General features: G+C 54.6%; 1 protein-coding gene across 17 annotated transcripts in view; it reads right to left on the bottom strand.

Moving 5' to 3' along the window:
* COL13A1 (collagen type XIII alpha 1 chain) overlaps positions 1–18,147 on the bottom strand; it is a 148,649-nt gene that overhangs the window by 65,654 nt on the left and 64,848 nt on the right. For 10 of the 17 annotated variants that reach the window (XM_038534171.1, XM_038534172.1, XM_038534180.1 and 7 more), the window contains exons 4-8: positions 14,728–14,754; positions 11,799–11,834; positions 9,254–9,280; positions 7,160–7,210; positions 299–334 (exon numbers count right to left, since the gene is read on the bottom strand). In XM_038534171.1, the coding sequence (XP_038390099.1) occupies positions 299–334; positions 7,160–7,210; positions 9,254–9,280; positions 11,799–11,834; positions 14,728–14,754 (177 nt within the window). The remainder of the gene's footprint in view (positions 1–298; positions 335–7,159; positions 7,211–9,253; positions 9,281–11,798; positions 11,835–14,727; positions 14,755–18,147) is intronic. The other 7 variants (XM_038534174.1, XM_038534186.1, XM_038534176.1 and 4 more) reach the window with 2 other exon arrangements.

Here is an 18,147-nt window from a genome sequence, read left to right as displayed (position 1 = left end):
TGCATCATCTCTTTCACGTTCCAGTGTCCTGCTGGGTTTACCTAGCCTGTGACTTCGCTCACTTGTCCCCGTCCTACTGTCTCTTCATTTCCCTAAGGGTTTCCCTGTCCTCTCTTGCACTCTGGGCCAAGTGCCAGCTACTCTCAGTTGCTCTCTGTGAGAGGCTGCAGGAAAGGGTCCTTACTGACCCGAGTTTGGAAGGTCAAGAGCAGTTCGAAGGCTGGCCCCACATGAAGTTTAACCCAGTCAGGCCCAGGGGTCACCGGGGACACAGCTAACCTCAGCCCTCCCGACTTACCGGAAATCCAGGAAAACCTCGAGTGCCCGGCTGACCCTGGAAAGAGCGGGAGAAGAGTGAGGATGGGTGAAGAGGGGATGAAGCGAATCTGAGTCCCCAGGTTCGCCTCTGCCCCCAGCGGGCAGGTGGTTTCTGTCCCCCTCTCCTGGGGTCCTCCATGGGAGATACTTCGCACAGCGAGCTGGCTAGCAGGGAGGATGGAGAAGGATGGACACGAACACCAGGGAAACGTCCTCCAGGGGCTGGGGGGTGGGGGGGAGAAAGGGAGGAGGGGCCCAGCATCCTTCAGGTCTTCCTGGGAAGTAGCCCCAAGAGCTCCTGCCTGCCTCCCTGCCCTGAACCCCACGTGTGAACAGGTGGCTGGACAGCAGGACAGCGGGGACTGGCCTGCTGCACCCTGAGCTCCTGGGCTGCGATCTCCTGAGTCCTTTATATTGACGCAGAAGCCGACCTGCACAGTGTGCGTTCGCAGGCCACACGGGTCAGATGGCTTGTTTTTTTCTCACCCTGGCCAGCCCCTTGGGTTGGACAATCTCTGTGCCCACTCACACCCGTTCTCCTGCAGGTGCAGAGTGCCACGCAGTAGGAGTTTAGGCTGGAGGCTAGACGCCGCTGGTCACACCCCGGTGGCCTCTGCTCCAGCCTCGGGACAACAGAGATGTGCTGAGACGTCAGAAGAAGGGTGGGGCCGTGGGGACCCAGGGCTGGCGGGGCTGAGCGGGAGGTCAGGCTGGTGGTCCCCTCGCCTCATGGGTCATTCACCGTGTAAGCCCTGATCCCGCCGCATCTCCCCCATGCCTTGCTCGTGCACATGGCTCCCCTGCTTTCCCTGGACACACACCCCATCTTCCCCACGGTCAGCCCTCAGCTTGGAGTCTGGCTTTGACGGAGACGGTCACAACGTCCTCCCAAGCTTGGGCCTCCGAGTCTGGCAGGCGGAGCTGCAGTCCCACCTCCTGCAGCCGTGGCTGGGGGCTAAGTCCTTAGGCTTCCCTCTACTGATCCCTACGGGATGGGGACAACAGCGTACCCACACAGGGTCATTCCATCGCATCCGATCGTATTTGTAAAGGCTCCCTCAGTGGCAGCTGTCACCATCGAACCTATGGACGATTGTCCCTGCCCATCCGGAGGGGTCTTCCTTGAGGCCCAAGCAGGCAGTGTCCCAAAGCCTCTGCTCAGGGGACATGGCTGAGTGGGTTGGGGACTCTGCCGTCCGGGTGGGGGGATCGAAGTGGGGAGCGAGCCGTGGTGGCCCACGGGGTCGGGATGGGCTTGTGGCAGCAGCCCGGGGGGGGGGGGGGGGAGGGAGGAGATGCCACTCACATGTCAGAGGGCCCCGGGCTTCGCTCTTCTCAAAGGTAAGTGATGCTAAGAATAGAACTAAGGAGAGAACCCTGAAACCGTGCGATGTGGCCTCTGGAACCTCGCAGTGTAAACTTCCAACTACTCTGCCGAGAGGCCTGAGGAAAAAGGTCAGCAGGAGAGGATTCCAAGAAACATCTTCAAGTCCCACTCCGGATAATGTTTACACAGTAGGGATAATCACATGGTTTACTAATTACAGAGCCTGCCCGGGAGCAGAATGCATCTCCCCGGCTCAGAGCCAAATCCAGAGCCAACCAGGGCTTTTTCGGGATCTTGGGAAGAATGTTGTCATTGACCGAGTGGAAACTGGGACTCTGCTTCCTGGAGATGCTGGGCTGCGGAAGGCACTCTCGGAGGCCTGGAACTGGATTTTAATTTACATCTCTTCAATCACACGCTGAAGCTGGACATCTCTGCCAGTGTTTATGGGCCCGTCATTTACTTGCGAACCGCCTGTTTGTGTTCCTTACCGACAATCTGCCCTCGCTTGTTTGTCTCCCACTAACCTGAGGACAGAGCTCTTTGTCCAGGTTGGTAACTCTTTGAGAGTCGCGTGTGTCGCCAATATTCCTTCCACTTTGGCATTTGTCTTTTTCATGCTGTATTTCCTGCCTGATGGAAGTTTTACGTTTATGTCGACAGACTTATCGATCTTTTCCTAAGGCTCCTGGGTCTTATGCCATGTTTCCGAGGGCCTTCCCTGGTGAGGACTTCATAAATGTTTGCTCACGCTTTGTCCTCATATTTTATGGTTTCATGTTTTACATCCATTTGATATTTATTCTGATATAACAAGTGAGGCACAGATGCAGCTTTTTTTTTTTTTTTTTTTTGGCTTTACCTTTTGGTGAATGGCTTGTCCCCTATCCCAGCATCATCTCCTAAACAATCTATTTTTTTCTTCCTCCTGTGAAACAAAACTTTGCCATAGACTAACTTCCCAGATGAGTTTGGTTTTATATCTGGCCTCCTCGTTCTGTTCCATAGAGCTGCTCTGTTTTTATAATACATTTATATTTATTACATTTATTATTTTACTTTTGATATCTAGTAGAACAATTGGTCCTGTCCTCCCCTCTTCCCCTTGCTCTATTTTTCAGAATTTTCCTGACATCCTTATGAAAGCTAACTTTTTTCCCAAATGAAATGAATATTATTCAGTTGGACTCCCCATCTGCCCATTCCAAGTCAATGCTGGGATAAATGGTAAAAAATGAAGAAACATTCAACAGATATATCCCATTCCCCCGGCCTCCCATTCCAAGTCAATGCTGACTATCTTTCAAACAAGACCCCATGCCGGTCAGTGTTTAATCGCCAGCTGAGGTGACAGTGAGAGGGAGAGAAGAGTCTTGATTTGTACAGCATTTGCCAGTCTCTGGGGTGTAAATATACCTCCTACCCTGGGTGATTTTAAGCTATCAACATGATGCCACCGAACACAGAGTTGGTAGGGGGTGTTCTTGTGAGCTGAGTGAGCCAGCTCCAGCTCTGACCTCCAGCAGCAAATGGGATGTCCCTTTGGACATTACAAGGACATCCAATTCATCATGTTCCAGCTAGACTCATGTTCCCCAGCAAAATCTGCTCCCCTCTCTGGAGAAGGGCAGTTAATTGGCCAATTCCACCTACGAGAGGTCCTACCAGACCAGCCCTTGCTAAATGCATGTGCCTACCAGCCAGTCCCTGACCTGCAGCCGCTTCTAAACATGCTTCACGCCCGAGCAGGGAGGGGCAGGAGATCTTTTTAAACTGCAAATCTGCGGGATGCCTGAGTGGTTCAGTGGTTGAACATCTGCCTTTGGCTCAGGTCATGATCCCGGGGTCCTGAGATTGAGTCCTGCACTGGGCTCCCTGCCTGGAGCCTGCTTCTCCCTCTGCCTTTGTCTCTATCTCTCCCTGTGTGTCTCTCATGAATAAATAAATAAAATCTTAAAAAAATAAATAAACTACAAATCTGATCATGTCCATCCTCAGCTGAACACAAGCCAAGTGTTCTCCCCTGCCCTCAGGATAAAGTCCCGACTCCTGAAGACCCTGTCCAAGTACTTTCCAACTGGGCCCTTGCTCACCTCGTTGGCCTCACCCGATAACTTATAAGGAACTCTCTTACCTCAGGGTCTCCTCCCTCGCCTTACTAACTGGGCACTTCTACTCATTCTTGATCACAGTTTAGTTATCCTGCCTTCCTGGAAGCCTTCTCTGTCACCTCCACTCCAACTCAGGTCCCTCTTCCCTGTCTGCCCAGATCCCTAACCATCACGGCTGAGCATGGTCTATATTATAATCACTATGGGATTGCTCGTCTCTCTGCACAGGGACAAGCAGGCTGTGGTCCGATTTTCATTGTCTACTCAGCACCTAGCCTCCAGTTGGTGCCTAAAAAATATTAATGGGATGAAAAAATGAAGAAACATTCAACAGATATATCAACCCAGCATGGAGCACCTCCTTGTGAATGAGGGCTGGAAGTTCAGATGGCTCCTCCCAGACCCTGAAGACAAGCTGGGGGGCTCAGGGAGGGAGTGAGCTCCCCTTGAGATGGGGGGGGGGTGTTTCCTAGCTTGGAAGATGACCTGCCCAGTGTCTGCTGGGCCAGCCAGTGTTCCGGCCTCCCCTTGCTTTAATGGGGCACACCACTCTAGCATCTTGCCTCATTGGAATGTGAACTATCCTTTTCCAAAGTTCCTGGCTGGTTCCCCCTTGGCTCAGACTATTTCAGAAGAAGCTCCAAGAGAGGAGGCAGGTGGCCCCTGAGAGTGGCAAGGCTGGTTCTTATTAGGAGCATTTCTTCTTTTTTTTTAATTTTGATTTTTTAAAATTTAAATTCAATTGGCCAACATATAGTACATCATTAATTTCAGATGTAGTTTTCAATAATTCATTAGTTGCAAATAACACCCATTGCATTTATTCTGAGCCCCTTCTGGCTGAATGGAAAGCCACATGTTCCCTATAATCCTTGGCCACAGAGGGCTTGCCCACTTGACCTCTCTCCCTTAGTGACAGACGTCCCCTTTGTCTTCCCCTCACCCTCTGTTTTCACCAGCTCTGGGTGGCTTCCCGGGAGGAGTTGAGGTGGTCTCCCTGGTCTTTCGAGAGGACTCAGCAGGGACGCCCCAGTCACCTGGGTGATGGTCACCCACAAAGGCCAAAGTAGAAGCAGGCTGGGCTTAACCCAGCCCTATACACTTCTCCTACCACCAAGTCTGTACCCACATGGAGAACTGTTTCTTCTCCTGAAGGTAAATATCTCTTTTAAACAGTAGAGCTTGAAACCTGGAAGGAAGGGTTGCAGCAAGAATGCTGGCTTTGGAATGAGATGGACCTGGCCCAACCCCAGCTCCAGCATTGGCTAGCTGAGTGAGCTCAGGTGAGTTATGAAACTCTCATCTCCTTCTCTGGGAGATGGGTTGGCGGGCCTGCCCCACAGCTTTGTTGGGAGGGCTGATGGAGGCCCGGGCACAGGTGGGCTCTCAGCGCAGGACGGGTGCCCAGGGGATGGAATTTATCACCAGTATCTAAACAGAAGGTACTTTTCACCACTAGAGTCAAACCCAGTGGAGGGGCTATGGTTCCTGATTGGGCCCACTGGGCTGGAGCCAAGGGCACTGAGGCAGACCGCTGCCCCTGAGTATGTTCTCCACGGGGGGCCTTTCCAACAACTCTTAGGTAGCTCATTGGCATCATACCACCGAGAGGGTATTGGAGGACCAGCGTGAGCCACACAATGGAATCTGGGGTCAGCCTGGGCGGCAATCAGAGGCGGTGGCCAAGGGGTAGGGCCTGTGTTCTGCTGCTCTTCTGTTCACCCAACAGGCCTGCCCACACTTGGTCCTGGCCTTTAGAACCTGGGGACTGGCTCTCTCTGTGACCTTCTCTGAGACCTTCTCTGAGACCTGCTCCTCTCTAGAGGCCCCCTGGCTGAGTACCACCGTTGTCCGGAATGGCTGGGCTTGGGGCATCCACAGGGTGGCTCCTCTAACACACACAGAAGCTACAGCCCATCGGTGCAGTGGCCACATGGGCTCAGAAACACAGATGCTGGTAAGCAAGCGGCCTGGGGGTCTGCTACGGCAGTGAGGGTCCAAGGAGCAGACTCTGAACCACACGGCCTGGCTGAATCACTGAATCTCAGCGTGGCCACACTCTAGTGAAGGATCCTGGGCAAGTCACTCAGCCTCTCTGTGCCGGGCTTTTCTCATCCATGAAACAGAGGTGCTGATCATACCTACCGGTGGGGTTGGTGTGAGGATTCAGTGAGTTGCAGTGTGTAATGGTCTTAGGATGCTGCCTGCCAGATTCACTGCCAAGGGTGACCCTAATCAGAGGAAATCTTGCCTAGGAGGCTGGATCTCTGCAGCCCACAGCCCTTCCAAGCCTGCCTCCAGCCTTTGCCCTTGACCTGCCTGCCAGCCCTGCTCCCCAGCCCCTAGCCCTGCCCTTTGGCTCCCCGCTTTGACCCGCCCTCCACCTCCAAGCAGCCCTGAAGGGTTGACCCTCTGCTCCTCGCTCTCAGCACAGCCCCTCTTTTGGGTGTGACTTAGCAATGTGCTCTCTGAACCCTATCCCTAGACTAGGGGTAGGAGATGCTCCTGCTTCCCACTGGCTCCCTCTGGTGAAGGCAGGGGAATGGGCAGGCTGGACTCCACACTTCCGTTGGGCTAGCCTCACACTCCCAGAGGGTAGCTGTCTGCTTCCCTCACCCTCTCACTGTGTAGGGAAGGAAAAGTGCACAGCAGAGCATGGTGATGATGGCCTGATCTATGGTGGAAGCCCTGGATGTCAAGCATTTAGGTTCTAGTCCTGCCCCAGTCTCTGTGTGTGAGCCTCTGGCCCCTCTCTGGGCCTCAGTTTCCCCTTCTGAGGGGGCTGTGCTAGATCATCACTGAGGTCCTTTCTACCTGACATTTGGTGATTGTACCGAAGCCCTGTGGTTTGGGCTCTTCCCATAGTCATGATATCTTCCCACATCATCACCTATGTTCCCTTTTGGTCCCTAAGGAAACCTATCTGAGGGGAAGCCTCTGATTTCTGGGCCACTGGATAGAGGCTACTAAGAATCAGGACCCAGCAGTGTACATAGGAAGGAGACTTTGAAGACGAGTGGTGGGTCGGGCCTCTGCTGACACCAGGAGTGGGTGCTTGGGGCAACGGATCTGGATGCTGGATATCTGCTCCAGGGGCTTCTGGAAGCAAGACTTGTCCCCTGGAAAGCTGGAGCATGCCATCTGGGGAGGAACAAGTGCTTTCTCCCCTGCCTGTAAACAGCAAGGCCACCTCATAGCTGCCGGTTTCCTGGCCAAAGGGTGGCCCTCGCGAACCCTCCTGAGAGGGTGTAATTTAGGTCTATTTAGGCAGGCCTGGCCTGGCTGACCACATCACAGGCGGTGGCCACCAGGCCCAGAGGCACAGCCAGGACTTGCCCCTCCACCGGAGCCCTTGTCATTAACTGGCCCATCCCCCACCCTGAAGAAGAGAAAAACCACTTACAGGGGGGCCGCGGGGGCCGATGATGGACATGCCGGCATCTCCTGGGGCCCCCTGTGGGAGAGAGAGAGACAGGAGAGGGAGAGGGAGAGGGGTAGGGATGGGAGGGGAGAGGAAGGAGCTGGCAGGTGGGGAAGGGGTGCAGGGTGGGTGGGGTACCCAGCCAGAGGCAAGGTGAACAGGGGGGCAGAGGGTATGGAGGGAGGTGGGAGGATCCGAGGAGAGGAGGCACAGGGTGCATGGAGCATCCGGGAGGGAGAGAGAAGGGCAGCAGGAAGCAGGAGGAATGAAGAGGGAAGAGCAGTGAGCGGTAGCATAAGATGCGGGACCAGGGACAGAGGGAGGTGAGACCCCAGGCAGAGGAGGGAGGAAGGGGTGCAGCGCAGGGATGAGCAACAGGTAGCACAGGGAGGGGGAGGCACGCAGCTCAGCCACACCGCTCGGGCCCCAGAGGCCTCCCCCTTGCCCTGCCCTGCGCCCTCCAACCTGCCCCGGCCCCACCCAAGCTCAGAGCCCCTGAGGCCTTTGTCTCCACCCCAGCCCCCAAATGCCTGTGTGGCGCACACCAGGCAACAGGTGAACCCGGCTGCCCCATGGATGGCATTGCTCAGAACAGAGGGGGGGGGGCAAGACACACACTTTCAGCCCCGAGAGGATGGCGGCCACTGCTGAGCTGGGAGCTCCCAGTGCCATCCGAGGGTGGCCGAGCTGCCCAGATATCTACACCGTGTGCAGGCACGCATGTGGGTGCTGGGGGCAGGAGGGGCGACACAAAGATGAAGGTGTATGGGATGCAGATGGGGGTCGGAGATGATGCTCTGGCGGAAGGACCTGGACCCGGCCCTGCTGGGAGGAGGGCTGGATGCTGCTTCCCACCAGGAATCCCCCCTCCTGGCAGAGGAAACGCCCGGGACCTCACTCCCAGGTCTCCCAGGCAAGTCCCAGACCCTCTCCCAGCCCCCAGCCGTCCTCTGTGAACTGGGTGCTGAGGGCTGCTCTGCTGCTACCTTTGGAAGCAAAGGACCTAAATGCATTTGTGACTGTCATGCCTCACACGTAGGTGAGCAGTGATCTCGAATTTGTAACTGTCTGTACCACGGCAATGATACAGCAATTGTTACACAAGGCAGGATAGTGTAATGAAGCCTAGCTCTGCTCCCTCCCGCTATGTCACCTTGGGCTACTTAACCTCCTTCTGCCTCAGTTTCCTTATCTGTGCAAGGAGAGGGATAATAGCACCTGTCTCATAGGATGGCTGTGCAAGTTTCACGAGATAATGTTGTAAAGGGCTTAAGACTGTGCCTGGCGCATGATGGGGCCAGCAAATGTTTGCAATTATCCCTTTGCAATGATCGATCGATCATGTCCCTCGTCTTTCTCCCAGGCAGCCTGGAGCCCCAGGAGGGGACCCTCTGGGGTGGGACCGAGCGACAGCCTTTGTCCCGTTTGGAGGACAGCATAGCGCAATGGTGAGGAACCCCAGCCTTGGAGTCAGACACGCCGGGGCTCTTCTCTGGCTCTGTCACTTGCTGCTGTGTGACCCTGGATCTGTGAAGCTGCCTCTCTGTGCTTCAGTTCTCCTTCATGTGAAGAAGAATATCAAAGCCTCCGTAGACGGGCTGTATCTGTGTTAGTTGGGAGAACAGAGGCAAAACCTCTGCACCTGGCAGTTTGTGCTTAGTACATCATAGTGCTAGTGTTTCACCGCCACTGTCATTATTTGGGAGATAGGGAGACGCTCAAGAAACACGCACTGCCACGTACAGGCAAGGAAGTACCCAGCTGGGCATCAGGAGGCCTGGCTTCCAGCCCGTGCTTGCCGTCATTATTGTTGTGGGATCTCCAGCAAGCCCCACCTCCTCTCTTGGCCTCAGTTTCCTTCTCTGTAAAGTGAACTGGTTAGACCCATGCAGCAGGGAAGCTGGGGCCTTGGCCAGGAGTCAGGGGCCTGGACGCTGGGCCAGGAGAGCCTGTGAGGGCAGAGTGCTGGGGCCTGCCGGCTGGGGGAAGGCTGAAATGGGGGCCTCTGAAAGCACCCCCAAGAGTCCAAGGGGAAGACACTGGGGCCGAAGGGTGGTGGGCAGAGTGAGGACTCACCTTCTCGCCTGGTTGGCCCTTTACTCCCTGGGGCAGCCACATGCAACACAGAGTGTAGAGGAGAGAGGGGGAGAGAAAAAAGAAAGGGTAAGAGAGAGGCACACACACAGGAGTCTGTGCTCATGGCACAGTGACCAAACGAAAGAAATCGCCGTGAGATAAGAAACAGAACAAAACACAACATAGGTGTTGACACGTGACAGGTCCCATGTCCGACAAGCACAGTGCACGATGGCTGTTGCCTCTCCCTGGGGCCTGGCCCCAGCCACCAGCTGTCCCAGATAACAGAGAGAAACAGTGGCAGGAGCCTTAAGAGACCCTCTCGAAGTGTGTGTGTGTGTGTGTGTGTGTGTGAGAGAGAGAGAGAGAGAGACCCACCCAGGTCAGAAAATCTTCCTGAGAAGCCATGTCGCCAGCTGACTGGGTCACTTGAGGTGTTGGGGGTGGTGAGGGTAAGGGGCACTTGCCCAAGGACTGTGCTGTGAGGTGGAGTTTAGTTGGTTTGAAGGTCCAGCTGAGAGCCAAGCACAAAGTTTTGCCGAGCTACACACGCCGGGAGACATCGGGGTGGGCCAGGCAAGGTGGTAGGGGAGGGAAGACAGGAATACGGGATGGACAGTAGGGCATAGACACTTGGGAGGATGGAGGATGGGGGGATGGGTCTGGGGTGCAATCAGCAGACAGACAGCTCCAATCTACCCGAATCCACTGAAGCCAGTGGGGCCAACTCTGCTGAACCACAGGAGCAATTCATGCATTTCACACCCACTGACCACCCTAGGCCTTATCAGAAGGCTCAGGGCCAGGACTCCTGCTGGGCAGCCAAATGGGTCCATTGTCACATTTAAAATAGCACAAGCAGCGTGAAAACCCCCAAGTGGCTTGAAAACAGCCTTGTGTCAAAAAATGGGGGACCTCCTGTGCTCCCACCCCATGCCCCCACCGCTGAGGGTGAGAACTCAGCTCAGATGGACACTTCCCGAAGACCCACGTCCACAAGAGTCCAAGAAGGAGGGCAGGAGGGGGCAGGCCTTTGCATTTTGCAGCTGTCCCTGTGGGCTGGCAGCGACACTCAGGGTGGAGAGTCCCGGAGCCTACTTGTTAGGAACCAGGACCTTGGCCTCTGACAGTCAGCTTGGGTACAACGTCCAGCTCCACAACACGCCCCCAACCCAGGCCGACTGAGTCTCAACATGGAAGGCTACAGTGGAGAACGTGCCCGGCCCAGGCCTCCGCACGGCGAGCCCCTGAGAAGGGCTGGCTGGCTGCTTTCTCTCTGCTCCACATGGGAAAGGACCAGGGATGGCTTGGGAGACCCGGGGTTTGGAATTAGAGACCTGAAGCAGAGGGACAGGGTCACTTAGCATCTGAGCCTCGGGGGTCCCATCTGAAAAATGGGGGTGGAAGCTGTGCCTGCTGCGGGCAGTTCTGGGGACCCTGAACCCGCTAATCTAATGCATGTGAGGCTCTGAGCACAACACCCAGCATGTAGTGAGCGCTCTCCAGTGTTAGCTGAGATCTGGGTGCCTTCTCTCCAAGCACGGGGCTCACCCCAGGCAAGCAAACCCACACCAGGTTTAAGGCCAACCCATGAGGAGGTGAGGTCAAGAGGCAAGACATGTGAGTGGCATGGAAGGATGATGTGGGGGGCATTCGGGCCACCCGGGAGCCAGGGTGCAGGATGAGGCTGATGGCTGGCAGGGTGTCAGGGGTAGACGGGGAGAGTAGCTTGGGCACATCCTAGACTCACTGGGTGCTGGTGAGGCCAGTGTGTGGCCAGCACTCCATTGGGCCACCATCAGTGCCTGGGCTGCCCTTTCTAGTTCCTTGGAGGGCTAGCAGCCACCCCGGGACATGCCTGGTGCTGGGGCCCCAAGGCCGAGTGCCAGCCTCCCCATTTCTGAGCTGTACCCTCCCTGTGGAACATTCCTGTTTCCCTGTCTTCATCTTAAGTTTTCAGCAGGAAACATTCAGTGTCTAACTTCCAGCCTCTTGGTGAGGATTTGGAGGCACCACCTGGGAGCCAGCCCTGTCTCCAGAAGCTTCTGGCCTCTGCCTACGGAGGATGTTTCTGGAAGCCAGCCCCACTGCAGCTTCCATAGGGCATCTTGAGGCTGCATTTCTCACCATCTGTTGCTGCCCTTGCTGGGGGGTGGTGGTGGTGGTTGCAGAGCAGCTGGAGATCTGAGGGTGATGGGGGCGGGGGTGGGGGGGATGGAGGGGGTGGGAGTCCTCCTGACGTCAGGAGCGGCTTGGGCCTCATCCTGTCACCCGGTGGGTGATCGACAAAGAACTTTCTCAGTGCCATTTCTTGGATTTTCCCTCTGCCATGGCAGCTGTCTGGAGAGTAAAGTCATACTGCAAGATCTGAAGGACCGGAATAAAGCTTCTTCCCTCCTGTCCCTCTCTGAAGCTGACTTGGGTAGGGGGAAGAGAGAGGTCTGACCACTCCTTGGGGCTGGGGAGGTTGCCATAGTTTGGAGGACAAGCCAGCACGAAGAAGCAAGCAGTGGTCACCCAAGCAGGTGCAAATGTACCAACTCACCACACGTCCAGGCATCCCAATGGCACCTTTGTCCCCCTGATGAAGGAGGCAGAAACAATTAGATGTGGCAGGAGCAGGGCCAGCACGTGAAGGACCCCATGGGCTGGCTACGTACCCAAGACCTGCTTTGCGTGGGCAGTCGGGACGGAGCCCAGGTGTCATGTGGAAGAAGCTGCCCACTCAGCCCCCAAGGACTGTTAGGCAAGCAGCCACCCTGTGACGACCTGCACTCAGTGGTGCTGAGGAAAATGCACTAACATAGGAGTCTGGTTCCCAGCCTGAGCCTCGGTTGTCCTGTGTGTTTCATACGGGGTCCAAGGCCCTTCCTTCCTTAGACTTCTGCTGTCACAGTCTAGGCCAGCTGTCGCCAGGATGTGCTGGATCCTCAACCGGCTCAACTCCGAGGCAGAGCCGGGGGTGTGGTGGCCCCACGTGACAGGCGAGTGGTCTATGTGTGCCAGAGCCGAGGTGCAGTGCCCATGTCCCCCTGCTCCTCGCCAGGCCCTCCGTCTGAGAAGGCTACGACAGTCCTTTTCCCCGGCCCTCCTCTCGGCCACCCCCCTGCACCGACAGGAAGGATGGGGAGCCATGTGGATGCGGCTGCATCATGAGGTTCAGCTGCTCAGAGGGAACCACTTTGTTTTGTAGCCAGGGGTTACATTTTCTCACTCTGGAAATCTGTTTAGTAAGTTTTGTTCCTCTCGCTTTTGGTAGAAAATATTTTTTTGCAATCATACGTGTGCAGACATCATAAAATCTGGGGTGGGGTCTGGGGTTTGCTAGGAGTCTAGAAGGACGGAAAGCAAACGGGGCCAAAAATCAGACAGTGTTTGTCCCGGCTTCCTGGGCAGGAGGGAGATGGGCTTGTGGGTTCCCCTGAAGGGTGTGGGCATTTCTGGGGGGCAATTCTGTGACTGCTGACCCCACTGAAGCAACCTTGAGGGACAGTTAGCATCTCAAGATGTACGTAGATGTACGCGAGAACAGCAAGTAGCTTTGAAATTAGGTTCTTGTTACACACACAGGCCAGTGGTGTCTCTAGTTCACCCTTTGCAAAAAAGTAAACGGGGGTAGCAGCGTTGATCGTAAGCCCACATCTGTTTCTGTACCTTGCTGAGCCCCCACGTCTCTCTCAAGGGGCAGCTGGGAGGATGCTATGAGAAGGTGGGCCTGGAAAGCCTTCTCCTGGGGCTTGGCACCTGGTGAGTGTTGCATAAACTGTGTCTACAGGTAGTGAGCCCAGCACGGCCACGGGCAAGTGAATTTTACAAGCATGTTTGTACTTCACACGTTTTGCACTTCACAAGGGGCTGCCAGCAGCAGATCTTGCAGGTCACTCCCAGGTCCCCCCACGTAGAAGCACAAGGGGGACGGGACCATGACCTGTGGACCAGTGGTCTGCCCTTCCTGCTGGGGACACCAGGCCTGCCGCACACTGGCTGTGACACCCCCAACGGCCCACGCACTCTTGGGCTTTTGAATGATATTGCAGCATGTGTGTTTTGGTTTCTCTTTGGGTTCTTTTTAAAAACTAATGTTCTTTGCAGTCCTGGCCGTAAAATGCTCGGGTTAGGGACAGGCATGGAATGGCCAGAGACTGGGAACTCTGTGCAGCAGCCCCTGCTCTGTGAATTGCCCCCAAATGCTTTTAAAAGGTGGACGTTGTCAGAAAAACAAAAACAAAAACAAAAAAAAACAAAAAACAAAAAACAAAAAACAAAAAAAACCCCAAAGTCTGCCCACGTTCTCCCCAGTCATCTGATTTTTCCCCTCCTTGGATTTCATGGGACCGATTTGCCCATCCTCCTTTGCTCCGGGGCTCATCCTTACCGGGAGAGTTTCCAGTTTCGAGGCTAAACACCCTCCCACATGCATTTCATTAAGAAAGTCACTGCTGGACATGAATTCTAGAAGCTGCTAGATTAGTCAAGAGGTTACGGTATAATTCATGTCTAAAAGAAGAGTAGCTGGGATGCCCAGAAGGGTCTGGCATCCAGTGGATGTGGCCCTGGGTGCCGGAAGGGTAGCCCGGTGCCAGTCCTGGCTCACGCTCCATACCTGGCCTCGCCCTCAGCCTGGCTACCACATCTTGCCTGACTCGCCAGCCATCCCAGGGCCCACAGTATCTAGCACTCAGTGCATCTATGCCCCAGGCTACATCCCACAGAGCCATGTCTTTGAAGACTTTAAAGACTGTTCTCAGGTGTCAAGCACGGACCACAGGAAACAGAGGTACGAAATGTGTGTGACAGCATGGGCCCCTCCATAGGTCTAAACTGAAGCTTGGACAATTGGACAAGGTATTTTACCTCTGTGGGCCTCAGTGTCCTCATCCATAAAATGGGTATGATAATAGCCATTTCACTGAGTCGTCAAACAAATCAAATATATGAAGAGCGATTAGCATAGTGCCTGGCCTATCGTAGGGTTGCAATAAGAGGTGGCTCTTAGTCTATTAGTATTACTTCTACTTTCAATCCAAAGTCTCCATGGTTACTGGACTCAGCCTCTCTAGCATCCAGAAATGGTAACTAGGCCGGGTGGTTGGGGGGATGACAAAGTTTTTGTGTCTCTTCTTACCAGATGTCATAGGACAAAGGAAGGACAGTGGTCTTAGGCTAAGCTGGTAGGTAGGAGGATAGCCAGTGAAGGTCAGTGGGCTGCCTCCCCTTCCAGCCCCCCCTTAGAGGACCTTCAGTCTAGAGGTCAGGTCCAGCCTTGGAAGGGCCTGTGTGCTGTCATCTGCCTGCCTGGGGCCCCAGAGGGGCTACCCAGGAGCTTCCCTCTCAGCTGGAGGTTAGAGGTGCTAGAGCGAGGCCTTTCACCCAGACACGCCTGAAGGAAAGCAGCCACCCAACCTAGCCAGCCCTGGGGTCGAGGAGAGCAGACAAGAGAGACACGAAGGAAGGAAGAAACGAAAGCTACTTACTGGGAGGCCAGGTCTTCCAGCGGGACCCTGAAATTGAGGGAGAGAGAGAGAGATTTATGAAGGTCAAGGTATTAACACCTGAGCATTCCACACTGCCCAACTAGCTATGTGGCCTGATGTCACTTGTGCTCTAGGAGCCTCTGTTATTTTATGAATGAAAAGAAGGCAGGACCTTGATCACTAAGCTTCCTTTCAGTTTTAGCATTCACTCATTCATTTATTCATTCAGAAAAGCAGTTAGTGGGGGGTCTCCTCTGTGTCAGACCCAGGGAAGGTGCAAGGAAAAGAAAGACAAGAATGTCCCCTCCCATGTCTCTGCTCCTCATAACTCAAGGATCACTAGGGCCGTGGGCCTCACCAACACCTCCCCTTCCTTGAAGCCTGTCCGTCTCAGTCAGTGCGATAGTCTGTCCACCATGCGTGCATGCTGGCGCTGGCCTGGAAAGGGCCTGAGGGGGCTGGGTCTTCCCTGTCCTACCATGCAGAAGTCAGATGCCCACTCTGGCGAAGCACATCTGCCAGGAGATGCTTCTGCTGGACAAGCTGTGCCCTTGGAACATGGCTGTGGGGCCAGGGGAAGGGGGGCACCCCAGAGGGCCTCTTCCCCTTTCTTGGGTTGGTGAGGGAGGCAGTGGGACGTCCCTCCTCTAATGCCTCCAACCAGCTTCAGACCTCTCCACGATGAGCCAGTGCTGGGCACGAGGCAGGAACCTGGTTCCCATCATATGTGGGGCCCGGCCCTGTGTGGTTCCAGAAGCCTGTCTTCATGGACCACAGCAGTGTCTTTCAGCCCTATCCCCATTATCCCAGTACTCTTGCCTGGCACAGTTCTGGGCACAGACTAAAGGCTCCGTGTGATGGATCTGAAATCCCAGTGGAAAAGGAAGACCTTTAACAAAATGTACGTTAGTGCTGGTAACGACCACGGAGCAACGTGCAGAGCCGATGGCTTGAGAACCAAGCAAATCCCAAGAAAATCATGTCTTTTTAGGTCTGGCACTCAACTTCCAGGTGGCTCTGCTACAAGAGGGTAGCTGAGAAACTGCTCAGAAGGGGCCTTGGGGGCATCAGGGAGCACCTGGTGAAGGGGAGGAAACACCTGGAGAGAGCTTTTGGCGCAGAGATGCTGCACTGGCAGGGCTGGGGCACGGGTCCCGGGGACATGGTAACAGAGACAGCAGGAAGGATTTAGTGACAAACACGGGCTCGGAGTCAGCCTGCCTGTGCTCGTTCCCAGCTCTGTCACTTCCTCCTTGGTACCTTAACAAGCTGCTAGGCCTCCCTGTATCTCAGTTTCCTCATCTCGTAAATGGGAGAACAGTTAGAGCTGTCCCTGAGGATCCCGTGAGACAGCGTATGTGGGCCACACGGAGCGGGGGCTGGCATACGGCAAACGCCACATAAATGCTAGCTGTTAGGGTTGTTGGAGAAGAGCACTGGCTGGAGGTGTGTGGAGCTGGCCTCGGTTTCTCCCTTCGGAGACTTTGCCAGCGGATGTGGTTTCTCTCCTTCCAGACTTCCTGCTCTTCCTGTAAAACCCAAGGCAGAACCAGGAGCGGGTCCAAGGTGCTCACTGGAAGACAAGGCCGTCTGCGGCAAGGCTGCTCGGACAAACCCAGGCAGCACCGGAATAAGTCGCCCCCTCTGTCCCTTATCCCTGAGGACATCCCGGAGACGGTGGCGCAGAGAGCCCAGGTCGGGCCCAGGGAGGGAGTCCTTGGGGAATGCGGGGTAATGGCTCTCATGGGTACATGACTGGTCCCCGTCTCTTCACTCTGCTTGATTTTGCCTCCACGGCACTAAACTGTGAGCTCCCACGGCAGGGATTGTTTGGGTTTTGCTCATGAATGTGCCTCCCGTGCCTTGCAGAGTGCTGAGCAATTAGTGGGTTCTTAATTCCTATTTGTGCATAAATGAACCTGAGGGCGGATGCCCTGAGCCTGGGAGCTCAGCCTCCTTTCCCAGGTCCCCACAAAGACAGCTCAGGCACCAAGCATCCTCCTTAACCCAGAGCTTTTAGCACCGAGCCAATGCCGCCTTCTGTCACTTCTACATTGCCTGGCCCTGATGCCACCAAGGAGTGGGGTAAGAGGTAGGGCAGCCACCTTCTCCACATCCCCGGGAAGGGAGACGCACACAGTGGGTCTGCCCCAAAGAGGGACAGAGGGACAGATTACCTACAGCTCCTGTGGACCAACCACCTATACTCATCCTACCTCATCTGCACCCAGGAGGGACTTCTCTTGGGTCTCAGTACCAGGAAAAGCTGTGTTCCACTCAAGTGGCAGGGGTGCTCCTACCCTACCGCAGCCTGACTTGAACAACTCTGCTTTCCTTTTTGCTCCGACCACCAAGAAGCTCGGAGCCAAGTCAGTGGCTCGTCTTGCATGGAATGTTGTAATGTCATCAGCTCTGGATCCCTCTGCTTTCCTGCCTCTGCTCTCCACTCTCCTCCACTGTTTCCATATCTAGTTTGTAAATCACCCCACAATGTATTTTAAAATAAGGTGGGTAGAAATAGATGAAATAATAAATTAATGAAAACGCACAGAATCATAATTTCCTCCTTAAAATTAAAGGCTTATCAGAATCTTTTAAATCTAGGATTTAAATGGATTAATATATTCTAACCGGAAATGTGTTCTAACACACATTTGTGTGTTTATGTATATAAATGCAGAGATATACACTCATATATGCATATAATTACATATTTATATATTTCTCACAACTCTTGGAAAAGACAGACGCTAGGGGCACCTGGTGGCTAGTTGGTTAAGCATCTGCCTTTGACTCAGATTGTGATCCCAGAGGGATCCAGCCCCACATCGGGCTCCCTGCTCGGTTGAAAGTCTGCTTCTCCCTCTCCCTCTGCTTCTGCCCCTGCTCATGCTCACTTTCTCTCTCTCAAATAAAGAGCATCTTAAAAAAAAACAACAACAACAGGCAGACAGTATTACTATCCCCATTTTACAGATGAGGCAACCGAGGTATAGAGAGGCAAAGCAACCTGCCCAAGCTGACACAGCTAGAAGTGGCAGGGCCGGGATTCGGACCCAGGCAGCCTGGCTCCACAGCCCGAGCTTGGAGTCACTATGCTACACTGCCTCCACGCAGACACAACAGTGCCTAACACACAGCGAGTGCGAGCTAGGATTTCAGTAAGGATCACCTTCAGCCACAGTGGCAGCTGGACATCACGTTTTCCCTTGTATTCCTCCGGAGAAAGATGCTTCCCCACCTCCCTCCGCCATCTGTTTCAGCCTTACATTTCCCATTAAGTTTTCTCTGGGGACGCCTGAGTGGCTCAGTGGTTGAGCACCTGCTTTTGGCTCAGGGTGTGATCCCGGATTCCTGGGTTCGAGTCCCACATCGGGCTCCTTGCATGGAGCCTGCTTTTCCTTCTGCCTGTGTTTCTGC

Source organism: Canis lupus, chromosome 4 (assembly GCF_011100685.1).
Source record: "Canis lupus familiaris isolate Mischka breed German Shepherd chromosome 4, alternate assembly UU_Cfam_GSD_1.0, whole genome shotgun sequence".
In the NCBI taxonomy this organism is placed as follows: Eukaryota; Metazoa; Chordata; class Mammalia; order Carnivora; family Canidae; genus Canis; species Canis lupus.
Note: the sequence above shows the minus strand (reverse complement) of the source record. Positions and strands in the feature narration are given on the sequence as shown.